Source organism: Syngnathus acus, chromosome 16 (assembly GCF_901709675.1).
Source record: "Syngnathus acus chromosome 16, fSynAcu1.2, whole genome shotgun sequence".
Taxonomy (NCBI): Eukaryota; Metazoa; Chordata; class Actinopteri; order Syngnathiformes; family Syngnathidae; genus Syngnathus; species Syngnathus acus.
The window spans coordinates 578,764-591,795 of NC_051101.1; the positions used below are offsets into that span (position 1 = coordinate 578,764).

Genomic DNA, 13,032 nt, shown 5'->3' on the forward strand with positions numbered 1-13,032 from the left:
TCCTCCCACATCCCAAAAACATGCTTGATAGGCCGATTGAAGACTCCAAATTGTCCCTAGGTGTGAGTGCGAGTGCGGATGGTTGTTTGTCTCTGTGTGCCCTGCGATTGGCTGGCAACCGGTTCAGGGTGTCCCCCGCCTACTGCCCGATGACCGCTGAGATAGGCTCCAGCACACCCGCGACCCCCGTGGGGACTAAGCGGTTCAGAAAATGGATGGATGGATGGATGTTGCTGAAACAGTTAAAACTGCTAAAAAATAAATTGGTTTACTAAATACTAAATTGGGTTTTATTTGTGAAATACACATTTGTGTTTAACCTTTCTCTTTTCAAATTGCAGCAAACCAAATATCAAGAAAGAGGTGTTTGTTTCCATATGTGCCTTGGGGGGGGGGCGCTAGGAATTCACTGGGGAGCCAAAGGGGGCGCCAGCCTGCAAAAGTTTGGGAACCACTGGTCTAGGTTAAAAGAATTGGTTAAAAGATCTAAAATATGTGGTTGAATACATTCAAAAACAGAGGAGAAATCAGTCAATGGAAGACGTGCAAAGTTTTGTGCCCCGCCCCAAGGTGACCTAAAACTAGGCTAGGGAGAGTGTTCACAGTGCTCCTGCCTGCCCTCTATGCAAACTGCAGGGGGTCCAGCCTACTTTGTTTTGCCTCTAAAATCTCAGCCTAAAAGCTTACATATCACAGTAATAGATTGTACTGTTTTACGTTTTACTCATTCAGTTGTGGTCTAAGTGGAACAGCGATGCTTTTGTCTGAATTCCTCGTTTTTACAGGTCCCTCTTTTCTACTTGTTCTGAGGTGCGGCTCAGAGCAAGGCGTTTTGGTGCGGTCTCTTTAAATTCAAATAAAATACTGCACACTCCACTTCCTCCAGGCCGCAAGATGTGCGCCTCCCTTTCCGGTCAACATATTGAGCCGAGGTAGCGTTTACTTGCGGCGCAAACCTTTTGATTGAGTAAAAGATGTCAACGGCAGAAGACATATATTGTTACGTGTTATATATGTATGGATAAATACATACATAACACGTAACAAAATAAATGCCCTCACAATATTTATGAACATGTCTTTTATAAACAAACACTGCAGTCAAGCTATGAAGTAAGCTAATGCTAGCACTAGCGTTAGCGAGAAGCTAACAAATGCATTTAACACATTATTGGGCTCTTAAGAATAAAACAGCACCTTCGATGCAATTCATCTGATACAAGTACTCAAAATACACCCACAAGAAGTGAAAACGTAGAGCGCACAGCTCTATAATCAGCATAAAAATAGCTAATGCTATGAAAACGCGTGCATAGACACGCAATATTATTAAAGTGAAATACAGTTTATTATTTTGTCATCTCTAGCTTACCGCTTTACTGTGTCCGTCATTTCCATAGATTGAAGGAACTTAACTATCAACGAAACGAAGTCTTTCGGCGAATCCATCTCTATATTGACAAAAGATTTCTGAAAGACTTGTCCTTGAACAAGCAGGACTTTGCCCACAGATGTGGGAACACTACTTGAAAAATTAAATTTGACCATGGGGGGTGACGTCAGTGCCTCCCCAGTCATGAACCTCACCGCACGTCACTGAAATAAACTATATATCAAATAACTATAACATAGATAAGTTTATCAAACCATCTGTGTCACTCCAAATCATTAAATCCATTGAAATCTTCATCCTCTGTTTCAATCTCTGTCCTCTGTGTTATAAACAACTCCGCTGACTCCAGAAGTCAGTGAATGGATTCAGACTCATTGTCAGTTGTGGTTCCAATTATTCCACCGGCCTAGTGCGACCTCATGCGGTTTAAAGTAGAAATAACACGTGAAGTGATCAACTATACTAATAAGTAAGTAATGTGTAAATGATCAAGTAATAATGTGTTAATGATTTCACATATAAGTCGCTCCTGATTATAAGTCCCACCCCCGGCCGAACTACGAAAAAACTGCGACTTATAGTCCGGAAAAAAACGGTAATAGAAAACTGAGAAAACTGAACGGAGAAAAAAATAACCCTCAAACAGATCATAAAAGTATCTCTGCAGCACCTGGAGGGATAGATTACGCTTTTCTACACTCTTGGAGAGTCCAAATACACAAGAAAATGAATATAAAAACAAAAAAAGGGATTTTCCATTATATGCTAAAATGATTTCATGACTAGGGGGAACGTCAGAGCAACTGGCTGAAAGTCATTTAGCGTTTTCTGTGCTCTAGTCTTGGGAACTGGATCTATAATTGAGTCATTCCAAAGACGAGGGACCCTATAGAGCTGGAAATTGTTTCTAAAAAAAAGAAAAAGACACCCGCCACCTCTCCTGCACAACTCCTCAAAGGTTTGCCCCCATTATTGTCTGGCCCCGAGTTTTCTTGTATGCCTGACAATAGAGATGACTGGTGAGACCAAAATCCAATGGAAGCAGGCACCTGCCAAGTGACGCTCGTTGTGCTCGTTGGGGCTGGCGGCCGGTAAACTTGTGTCGAGCTCTGACCTCAGGGTGATTGATTGTTGATGTGGGCCTGCAGCTCCGGTGATGGTGTTGGTCCAGGTGGAGGGCTCGGGCTTCGTGGCCGACGTCATGCGCGACTTGACGGCGTCCTTCAACATGCTGCAGGCGGGTAACGTCACGGTCATCAGCGGCAAGTGCCTGCCGGCGCCGGCGGAACCAGATCGCTCCGCCTGCTTCATCTTAGGTAGGCCGCCGTCGTCGATGGAAGTGGTCTCCGGCAACTCGAGCCGCTCGGATCTGCTCGCAGGCTTCCTGTTGGGCGCAGCCCTCGTGGTGACACTCGCCGGGGGGATAATGCGGCGATCACGACGCCTCATCTGCGCTTACTTCCACCCCGACACAGAGAAGGTAAATGTCCACGTCAAAAGACATGTCATTTGACACCCGACGGACCGGATGTCCGCTGACCTTCCATTGACCACCTGCTCTGCCAGGCGCGCGTCCACTTCTTGCACCAGCATATCCTGGACGAGCGGCGGGCAGCGGCGAGAGCCCTGGTCAGGGCGGCAGCTAGGACGCGAGCGAGAAGGCCTGAGCCGCGCAGCCGTCTCCAGGGCCTCTTGCGACGGTGCGTCTTTGTTCAGACGGGAGGGTTAGGCTGAGCTGCAGTGGGGGAAATTATCTTTCTTATTGTGCATTGAAGGCCCCACCCGAAGCCTTTATAGCAGGGGTGGGCAATTCCGGTTCTCGAGCGGAATTGCCCACCCCTGTTTTATATCATGACCGTCTAACAAAGCCAAAGTGCATTGGCTCTTCCACAAAGGTCCCACGCAGGCGTCCTCTCTCAAAAATTTGGCAGCAGCGCTTTGATGAAGCCAATCCGCACCTGTCTTGCGTGACGATGTCAATCAAGTGTCAATCCGTGTGTCTGCCAGGCTGCCAGGGGGCGTAGCTTACCTGTCTCAAATGTGCGTGGCCTGCGGTGAGAGGGCGGGCTTTGCACCGTTCGTCTGCGACGTCTCGCAATGTCCAGGTAGGACGACCTCCAAAGCTGCTGTCCTGCGGAGCGGCCAACATCCGCAACTAGCCTATGCGCACTATTTGCAAAAGTCTCCGACGTTGGTTGCGAGGGAATTTTGAACGTAGCTTTTATTTTTGCAGGCCTGTTTTGTAAGGCGTGCTTCAAGAGTGTGGGAAGGGTGTGTGACGTGTGCATGCGACCGGCCAGCTTCTGGGAAGACAGCCAGGAGGAGCTGTGAGTGAGCAACAAAACAGCAGAAGAAGAAACCAGGAAAATATAGCCATAAATGCCAAACGCTCATGGATTGCATGAGAAAAACGCTACAAAAAATAAATAAATCAAAAACCCAAAGTGAAAATGCTGAGAAGGCTTTAAACATTCTCCTGTTGTTTGTGTGTGTGTGTGTGTGTGTGTGTGTGTGTGTGTGTGTGTGTGTGTGTGTGTGTGTGTGTGTGTGTTTGTGTGTGTTGGCATGCTCATGGATCAGCGACTCGAGCGAGGACGAGCGGAGGGACGCCCACCGGACGTGAACTCCCATCGCTGAACCGTCAACCTGCACACAAAGCTTTTTCCAAGGGAGCGGAGGGTGATGACGTCTGACCTCGCATCGGCCTGTGCAAACAACAAATGAAAAGAACGTTCCAATGCAAATAAATTATTTGACGCGTGAGCTGCGTGAACGTCAAACAGGCCCAAAAGGCGGTTCAAAGAAACACGGCAGCAACACGACTGTCTAAATGGACCTCAAGAGGGGTAAATCAGCCTTCAAATATGCTTCCAGCACATTTCAGACATTGCTGAAAGCTGACTGGTTGGAGCAGTCCCACGATGAAGGTATGACAAGCTTTATTGGGGGATGTTGCGGACACAGAAACACTACAAATAATCAGCGATAGCGGCTGTCACAGTGATTCCTGGTGGCTTAGCTGTTAGCAAGGCACGTGCGTGCATCAGACTTGAAGGAAGCCTGACGCGGCCAGGCAAACACGCACACACCAACACAACGGGGCTCTTTGAAAGATCCGCAAGTGTGTAGCAGGCGTTAGCGGCACCGACGTCAGGCGCTACGGACGTTCAAGCGAGAGCAGAGGGAAGCAGGGTTGCCACGGTTACTTTGGAGAAGGTGTATGCACTCGGGTGATTGGCCGCAGCGGAGGCAGGGGGGGGCGTGTAGCGACGGGGACAACCCTGTGCCCATCAGTCGCTGGCGCTGTTGATGGCCTCTTCCGCCGAGTTGGGGTTGAGGTACTCAAAGGCCTTTTGGCTCTGCGACACAAACTGCTTGAGCGGCGTGAGGATGAGCTCAGCGGCGGAGGGGCGGCGGGCGGCGCCATCGGAAGGCATGGAGGAACCATCTGCCTCCGGCTCCTGCTTCAGGCTGGAGCGCCGGCCGGAGGCGGCAGGGGGGTCGGGGCCCGGGCTACGGGCGGCCCTGGAATAGAGACTCTTGCGCCGGCGAGGACGGCCGTCCATGGCCTTCAGGAACAGGCTATTGGCCGAGCTGCGGCGAGACGAGCTGTCTGCACGCAAGTCCTCCTGGTTCAGGAAGTCTTCCACCTCCTTGTCGGACGGCCGCTGGAGCTGATGCACCACACATATGGGAAACACGGCCTCGCTTATCAAGAGGAACCCAACAACACGCGACACCTGGGAACATGCCTCCAGCGTGACAACAAAATCAGCCCAGATATTCTGAAAACATGCAGCCATGTGTCTCAAACGTGATGATCCAACTCATCTGAAAGTGTGCTTCTCAAGACGGCACTTGAGAAGATGCCGCCCACATGCCCCTTTGAACATGCACCGTTCAAAGATCGTGCCGAGACACATTTGAAAGGCGTCAGGTCCGATTGGCCAGGACAAAGCGGACTCACCAAGTCATACAGTGGCGTGGCGTTGATGACAAGTTGCAGGAGGATCTTGGAGAGCTCCTGAAGGTCCCCCAGGAGACGGCGCACCTGAAGCGGGAGCTCGCGGACTTGCCGCACCGGGCGCAGCTCCGCCAGCACGACGGCCTGCTCCCGAACGCGACCCAGGCTCATTTCCCGCAGGCTCTCGGCCCGGTATACCAGCGCCACCAGCAAGCTCCGCAGGTTCCGCAGCAGCTCTCCCAACAGGTCCAGGATGGCCGCCAGCCCCACCTGCAGTGAACAAAATGGTGGGATTTCCGTCCATGTCAGAGCGTGTTCACGGAGAAAATTCAAGTCATGAGTTGCGATCAAAGGCCAGCGTTGTCCTCAGCTCGCCACATACGGCTCGGACGGTGTTCCCCAGGGCTCCGGTGGCATCCTCCAGCTGTTCTCGGACCTTGACCATGCGGTGGTAAAGCTGCAGGCTGATACTGAGAAGGAGGCTGCGCACGCGGGTCCACGGGCCGGGCTCATCGCTGTCATCTTCGTCCTCGTACTCCTGAACCCGCATCTCCCACTCACGACCTCAAGACGGCACATGTCACGAAGCGCCGTTACGACCTGCACTCGCCACAAAAGTGGGAGCTTGCTACTCACGCAACGTGGGCGGCAGTGGCATGTAGTAGGCAGCGGCACTCTCCAGGCGGCTGAGCACGTCATCCAAACCTGACGAGGCGGCGCGTCCCATCTGCGAGTCCTGTAGCTGCCTCACCGCCGCCCAGGCGGTGTGAGACAGGCGCTCCATCTGCTCCAGCCCGTCCAGCATCCACAGCTGCATGTCGTCCAGCGTTAGGAAGAAGGCATCCTTCAGGTGACCAACCACCTGGATGGGGACGCGCCACACGTTACATAATCACATGACAAAGCAGACCGTCATAGGGCAACAGCCGTCATGCGACGGCATCGATAATGTTTCCCGCGTCAATTAGCCAAATCGTTTTTCATGTCGTCGATTACTAAATGACATGGCCGCAGGACAAATGTGCGCCTCGTGCAGCCAAACTCCCAAGGGGACGGCTGCCTGAGTCTTTGCTAGGCTCCAATTTCAACAATCACTTGCACAGCATGAGGGCTGAGTTCTTTTTGGAACAGGCATAGAGGGTGCTGGCCGCCACTGTCGTTCAGCCCCAATCCAAGCGACGGCATGCCCCTCCCTTTCGGATGATTCTCTAAGCCCCAATCACAACGGAGGCGCTTCCTCAATCACAAGAAGAGGAAACAAGATGGCAACCTCGTCAGTGGAGCGGTTCAGGACGGGAAATTTCCTCTCCAGCTGATCCAGACCCACCAGAGCAAAGCTGTTGGCCGCCTCGACTGCGGGGCAGAGAAAGACACACATAACATAGCACATGCCACAGTGGCCAAGTATCGGCAGCATGATTAGCGGCGGCATTGTTGGTTGTTGGCGGCGGCGTACGCACTCTGAGGCCAGAGGGTCTGCACCAGGGGTGTGGCGCCGCTCAAGGCCGCCACGGAGGCATTCCGGACACCCGCCTCCGCTGCGTTGCCCACCAATCCCAGTAGAGGGTAGCGACCTTTGACCTCTGAGTATGCAGAGGTCACCGAGCTCAGCGCCGAGCGAACCAGAGGAAGATGCGAGAGCCTCAGCACCGCACTCATCTAGACATGAGATCCACCGAGATTTGAGTGATACATTTGACACATGGCACGTGACATATGGCACGTGACACGTAGTAGGCCCACCTCACCTCGTGATTGTGACGAACAGACATGTCGTCTCTTTCCCCAAATCTGAAGGCACAAAGAGAGAAAGGAAGTCAGTGCATTTGGTTTGGCCAAGACACTCAAGTCCAGCGCTACCGATTTTTGCAGAAGCGTCCATGCTGTGAGCGGGAGGCCCCAAGTTCTGCGGTGGCGGCGGCATGAGGCAGTCAGCTGCTCTCGCGCACAACTCTAATGTTCCGCCGCCAAACTAGCGTGGAAATCGCCCTCTTTGGTGAAGGCACGTACGCTCGGCCGTACACAAACAGGCTTTTCAAGCGCTTTGACAACTTCCATAGGCTTTTGTGTGAGATGGAGGGAGCTCAGTGTGCCCATGGCGGATGACGCCATCCGAGCTGTCTTACTGGTGGCGTCGCCTCCTTAGTGGGATTTTAGCTAAGCTACCTTGGACTACAGAAGAAGGGAACGCCATCCACTCTGATTTGTTTGTCCACAAGCGGCTCGCCAATCTGCTCTCGACTGCTGCACGGGAGCCAATCGGGCTTCAACCATCAGGCTTTTCGAAATAAATCCATCATTCAATCAAACAAAGTTCAGACGACCGCCCGACACTATTTGGGAAATTTAAAAGTATTTGCTTTCCGGTGAGTTGGAGCTGAGCCCTGCTAACTTTGGGCTAGACGCAAGAGGCTGCGTAGACCCTGGACCAATCTCGCAAGGAGGCGGCTGAGCAGAAAAGGAAAAGTCCCATAGCCTCGCTGCTCACAGGGCAAAAAAGCCACGTACTTACCCCATGAGCAAGGCACAGCTGCTGAAGATGAAGAGCAGAGGCGGCTGAGCCAGCGAGCCAGCACTTGTGAGAGCGGCGGTGGGCGTGACGGCGGGTTTTCAGGAGGAGGCGTGACGTGACGGCCTCACGGGCAGGCCGGATGAATGACCACCTTTCTTGACTTTTGCAACTCCACATCAAGTTCAGCCCAGTCCAGCCCAGAAATCAAAAGTCAACCAGATAAATTTGTCAAGTCACTCTGGCGGCATGAAACAAACTGGACAGAATGAGCATAGCAGACGTCTTGAAATATTTCAGACTGTGGACATGGCAACTCCCCAGAAAAATATTCCCCTGAGGGAAATTAAAAAGAAGGGAGAGCATTTGGTTGCACAAGTGCGCACACCCTCTAGAACAGGGGGTGTGGCCATGTTCGCCATCAAGCCATCACATTCAAACGGCGCACCCGTTTGTAAAGCCAAATCCAGTCCACATGTTGCAGTCGGCTCGTCCTGACTTCTTTTAATGCTTTGGTGTTGACGCCGACGGTCATTTTCAAGGCTTCATCACAAAATTAGACGCAAGCCAGAGACTTAAAGAAACCTCAGCGACTGTGCTGTGCCTCAATATGACGGGCTTAAGGTTCTTGTCACACATCCTGACTGGGACCAGGAACGGCCATGCAGTAATCCCCGCAAACACCCTCCGGCCCTTTGGACCTGTTCACTGGTGGGCCATCTTTTCCCGTCCGTCACTCTCCTGGGGATGGGCGGAAAACGCTTGGTGGCAAATTCTTCGCTACTCTTGTGCTGACCGGTGCCGTTGCCCACATTTGTGGGCTTTTGCATTGCACTGAACTTATTTTGTTTTGTTTCCCGTCATATCTTGTTTACCTGCGCTTGTCATTAGGTGGGCTTTTCCTCTCCGCCCCGTCTTCCTTATGTTGGTCCCATTTCAGCCTTTTGTGCGTCATGAGCTCATCAATTTGCTTGCAATTGGTTCCCTGCGCTCGCTCGACCTTCGTCACCCTCTTTTCAAGGAGCCTCGAGTTTGCGTAGTGGCTCTGGAGGGAAAACAAAGAAGTGAAAAAGTGGATGTGGTGCTCCGTTGTGCTGTATCGCCGTAAGCCAACTTGGCGGAGGCTCATGTGAGTGCAGCTTCATAACGCGTTTGGCCACACCAATCATGAGCGAGCCAGCACTTCACTTGCAGCCTCTCAGAGCCTTTCATTTCGTATTCTTTTTGTGCATTGACATAGGCGATTTCTTTTTTTGTTCCTAACACACTGCCGCAAAGCAAATTGTCCCCCGCAGGACAATCAAAATCTTCTCAACTAAATTGATTGTATTTGTATTCACCACTGTATTCATTATTACAAATTAGCATCTGACGGGCAACGGGCTTAAATCTATATTTTCTTTTTTTAGCTTGCCGAAGCAGGAAACGCAAGAGAGGGGAAAAAAAATTTCTTAGTAGCAAAAAAGAGAGCAGCTTTCATCAGGAAGAAGGACCGGACCGACTCAAGCCCAGTCCACCTTAAAAGTGTGTGTACACCAGTGGTGGGCCGTCAGGGCCTGCAAGGCCTTCTCTGCTGGCCTACAAATACCTGAATCACAGACTGATGTTAATTATGTTTTGTCCATGAATACGTATTAAATAATTCCAAATAGTCAGTCCGTTTCCTTTCATTGCTAGCCCTCTGGTTGCACTGCTTCCAGACGTGTATTTTCATATTTAAGTATTTAACTAATCACATTTCAGCCACTATTTGTTGCCAGGGTCAAGAAAATCTGCCTGGACGCCTTCACAATCAGTTCTGCGGGCCCTGTAGCATAAAATAAATGGCAATCAAACTGTTGCTTCAACCAATCAGATTTTGAGTTGGCGACACCAAGGCCCTCTAGCAGGCGTACGGAAACGTCAGCGTATTCACACGCTTTGATTGGATAGTCAGAGAGAGTACTTGCCAGAGCTAGCAAACTGCACCTGTAGCGAGCTGCACAAGCAAAGATATTGTTGTGTTGATTTAATAGCTGTTTTGTCAACCCATAATGGCTGAAGGAGAAGAAGAAATGGATTTGGTTGCAGATTTACTGTCAAAGCCATTTTCAAGATGGACTTTTCAAGAAAAGCTGGACAACTCCGAAGCTAGCAAGCCTGTCACAACCGGGAAACGGATTTGTCCGCCACTTTCATTCCACTAACTACGAGCGGGACTCGAATTAAAATTTATGCCAGAAATACAACAGGGCAGGCTCGGCTTTCAGCATTAGCTTCGATGGCGATAGAAAAGGACTTCTCAATGGACCTGAAACGCACGGATAATCTGCACAACAGACTAATTGAAATCTTCTTGAGGAAAGAATGGAGGATGGATTTTGTGTACAAATAATCAAATAATCCCCAAACCCGCTGGTGGACACCGGCGGTAAGGGATGCCGTCAAGCTGAAGAAGGAGTCCTATCGGGTCGATTTGGCCTGTGGGACTCCGGAGGCAGCCAACAGGTACTGGATGGCCAAGCAGAACGCGGCTTCGGCGGTTGCCGAGGCAAAAACCCGGGTGTGGGAGGAGTTTGGCGATGCCATGGAGAATGACTTCCGTACGGCTTCGAGGAAATTCTGGTCCACCATCCGGCATCTCAGGAGGGGGCAGCAGTGCACCGTCAACACTGTTTACAGTGGAGATGGCGTGCTGCTGACCTCGACTCGGGACGTCATGAGTCGGTGGGGAGAATACTTCAAAGACCTCCTCAATTCAACCGACACGCCTTCCATTGTGGAAGCAGGGCCTGGAGACTCTGAGGTGGACTCTCCAATCTCTGGGGTCGAAGTCACTGAGGCAGTTAAAAAACTCCTCGGGGGGAAAGCCCCGGGGGTGGATGAGATCCGCCCGGAGTTCTTAAAGGCTCTGGATGTTGTGGGGCTGTCCTGGCTGACACGTCTCTACAACATTGCGTGGACATCGGGGACGGTGCCTCTGGATTGGCAGACTGGGTTGGTGGTTCCCCTCTTTAAGAAGGTGTTCCAACTACAGAGGAATCACACTCCTCAGCCTCCCTGGTAAGGTCTATTCAGGGGTACTGGAGAGAAGGGTCCGTCGGGAGGTCGAACCTTGGATTCAGGAGGAGCAGCGTGGTTTTCGTCCTGGCCGTGGAACAGTGGACCAGCTCTATACCCTCGGCAGGATCCTCGAGGGGGCATGGGAGTTCGCTCAACCAGTCCACATGTGTTTTGTGGACTTGGAGAAGGCGTTCGACCGTGTCCCTCGGGATGTTCTGTGGAGGGTGCTTCGGGAGTACGGGGTGCCAAGCCAACTGACAAGGGCGGTTCGGTCCCTGTATCATTGATGCCAGAGTTTGGTCCGCATTTCCGGCAGTAAGTCGGATTCGTTCCCAGTGAGGGTTGGACTCCGCCAAAGGCTGCCCTTTGTCACCGATTCTGTTCATAACTTTTAGGTTAAGTTAAGTTAAGTTAAAGTCCCAATGATCATCACACACACATCTGGGTGTGGTGAAATTTGTCCTCTGCATTTAACCCATCCCCGTGTGATTTTAATCCATCCCCTGGGGGAGAGGGGAGCAGTGAGCAGCAGCGGTGCCGCGCTCGGGAATCATTTGGTGATCTAACCCCTCAATTCCAACCCTTAATGCTGAGTGCCAAGCAGGGAGGCAATGGGTCCCATTTTTATAGTCTTTGGTATGACCCGGTCGGGGTTTGAACCCACAACCTTCCAGTCTCAGGGCAGACACTCTAACCACTAGGCCACTGAGCTCGCTACTTTTATGGACAGAATTTCGCAGCCGAGTGTGAAGCGGTCAAGGATAAGGGTCAGCACCTGCAAATCCGAGTCCATGGTCCTCGGTCGGAAAATGCCCTCTCCGGATCGGGGATGAGATCCTGCTCCAAGTGGAGGAGTTCAAGTATCTTGGGGTCTCGTTCACAAGTGAGGGCAGGATGGAGCGCGAGATCGACAGGCGGATCGGTGCAGCGCCGGCAGTAATGCGGACTCTGTACCGGTCCGTCATGGTGAAGAGAGAGCTGAGCGAAAAGGCAAAGCTCTCAATTTACCAGTCGATTTACCAGAGATAGGGTGAGAAGCTCGGTCATCCGGGAGAGACTCGGAGTAGAGCCGCTGCTCCTCCACGTTGAGAGGAGCCTAATGAGGTGGCTCGGGCATCTCATCAGGATGCCTCCTGGACGCCTCCCTGGGGAGGTGTTCCGGGCATGTCCCACCGGAAGGAGACCCCGTGGACGACCCAGGCCGCGCTGGAGAGACTATGTCTCTCAGCTGGCCTGGGAATGCCTTGGGATCCCCCGGGATGAGCTGTGTGTCTGGGGAGAGGGAAGTCTGGGAGTCCCTCCTAAAGCTGCTGCCCCCGCGACCCAACCCCAGATAAGCGGAAGAAGTTGGATGGATTGAATAATCAGGATTTTTGGTGAGTGAAATGTTGCTGTATTCCTAAATAACACTGCAATTTTATCAGGTTATTTTTTTATGCTTTTTTTTATGTGTGTCGGAGCTGTACCTGCAGTAGAGGTTTTATAGCCATAAAATAGTTATTGAGGGTTGGGTGGATTCAGATTCAGGAGCACTATTGAAGACCTAGGTGTGAAATGCACGGCCCGCCACTGGTGTACACATGCACCTAGATGTGGTGTGTGATATTACTAATACATATACAAATGTGACGGGGGCTTTCTCCAGCTGGCCGGTTTAGGGAAAAAACTGTTGAATTAGAACATTGGATGCACATGCTAACATCGTGTTATATGATATAGATATACTTATATGAATATGGTTTCATTTTCAAGCAGGCACGCAACATCGTGTGCTTTCTTTCTTTCAACTTTGTGCAGCCTTGTCTTCCACAGAAGGCTAATTTTCAGCAGCAATATCTGTCAAAGGACGCTGTCCGACCTCATTCAGTCGTCATTGTTGGTTTTCTGGACTCCTCAATTCCCCGAAGTCTCAATTGAACTCCCACGCTTGCTAATGAAATAGAACGCGTGGAGCAGCCGGAGGCTGATCAGCTGGGAGCGCATTTCCTCCATGCTGAGCGTGAAATGTGCGTGACAGCAGTCGGACAAGCTTTCCCTTTTCCACTTGACAAGTTGAAAACGTCACGACAAGGTCAGGGAGACAAGTTGTCGACGAGCTTAGGCGTGGCCAACGGAAGCCCGAAG

The 13,032-nt window shown here is 51.4% G+C and overlaps 2 protein-coding genes across 5 annotated transcripts in view; one reads left to right on the top strand and one right to left on the bottom strand.

Annotated features, from left to right (window-relative positions):
• Window positions 1–4,155, top strand: part of dcst2 (DC-STAMP domain containing 2) — a 47,359-nt gene extending 43,204 nt beyond the window's left edge. For both annotated transcript variants that reach the window (XM_037274925.1, XM_037274926.1), the window contains 6 exons: window positions 2,542–2,709; window positions 2,773–2,873; window positions 2,960–3,093; window positions 3,401–3,498; window positions 3,627–3,720; window positions 3,974–4,155. In XM_037274925.1, the coding sequence (XP_037130820.1) occupies window positions 2,542–2,709; window positions 2,773–2,873; window positions 2,960–3,093; window positions 3,401–3,498; window positions 3,627–3,720; window positions 3,974–4,016 (638 nt within the window). In that variant the 3' untranslated portion in view covers window positions 4,017–4,155. The remainder of the gene's footprint in view (window positions 1–2,541; window positions 2,710–2,772; window positions 2,874–2,959; window positions 3,094–3,400; window positions 3,499–3,626; window positions 3,721–3,973) is intronic.
• A 160-nt stretch (window positions 4,156–4,315) lies between these two features.
• On the bottom strand, window positions 4,316–8,034 carry plin6 (perilipin 6). Of its 3 annotated transcripts, none has more exons than XM_037274971.1 (8): window positions 7,870–8,034; window positions 7,106–7,148; window positions 6,818–7,016; window positions 6,628–6,710; window positions 5,994–6,219; window positions 5,794–5,921; window positions 5,361–5,627; window positions 4,316–5,133 (listed from the first exon to the last, which is right to left on the bottom strand). In XM_037274971.1, exons 1-8 carry the CDS (start codon window positions 7,872–7,874, stop codon window positions 4,684–4,686), a joined length of 1,401 nt encoding a protein of 466 aa, XP_037130866.1. In that variant the 5' UTR covers window positions 7,875–8,034; the 3' UTR covers window positions 4,316–4,683. The 3 variants fall into 3 exon arrangements, with proteins under 3 accessions (XP_037130866.1, XP_037130865.1, XP_037130867.1); XM_037274970.1 differs by having other exon boundaries at window positions 5,740–5,921; window positions 7,870–8,029; XM_037274972.1 differs by having other exon boundaries at window positions 4,316–5,067; window positions 5,740–5,921; window positions 7,870–8,021.
• Window positions 8,035–13,032: the final 4,998 nt, after the last annotated feature.

Excerpts from the sequence above, each read along its gene's own strand:
- plin6 (XM_037274970.1), bottom strand. Across the intron at positions 5,922-5,993 it reads GCCACTGCCGCCCACGTTGC|GTCGTGAGTGGGAGATGCGG; the intron begins GTGAGTAGCAAG and ends TGCCGTCTTGAG. Across the intron at positions 5,134-5,360 it reads CCACGCCACTGTATGACTTG|GTGTCGCGTGTTGTTGGGTT; the intron begins GTGAGTCCGCTT and ends GCATGTTCCCAG.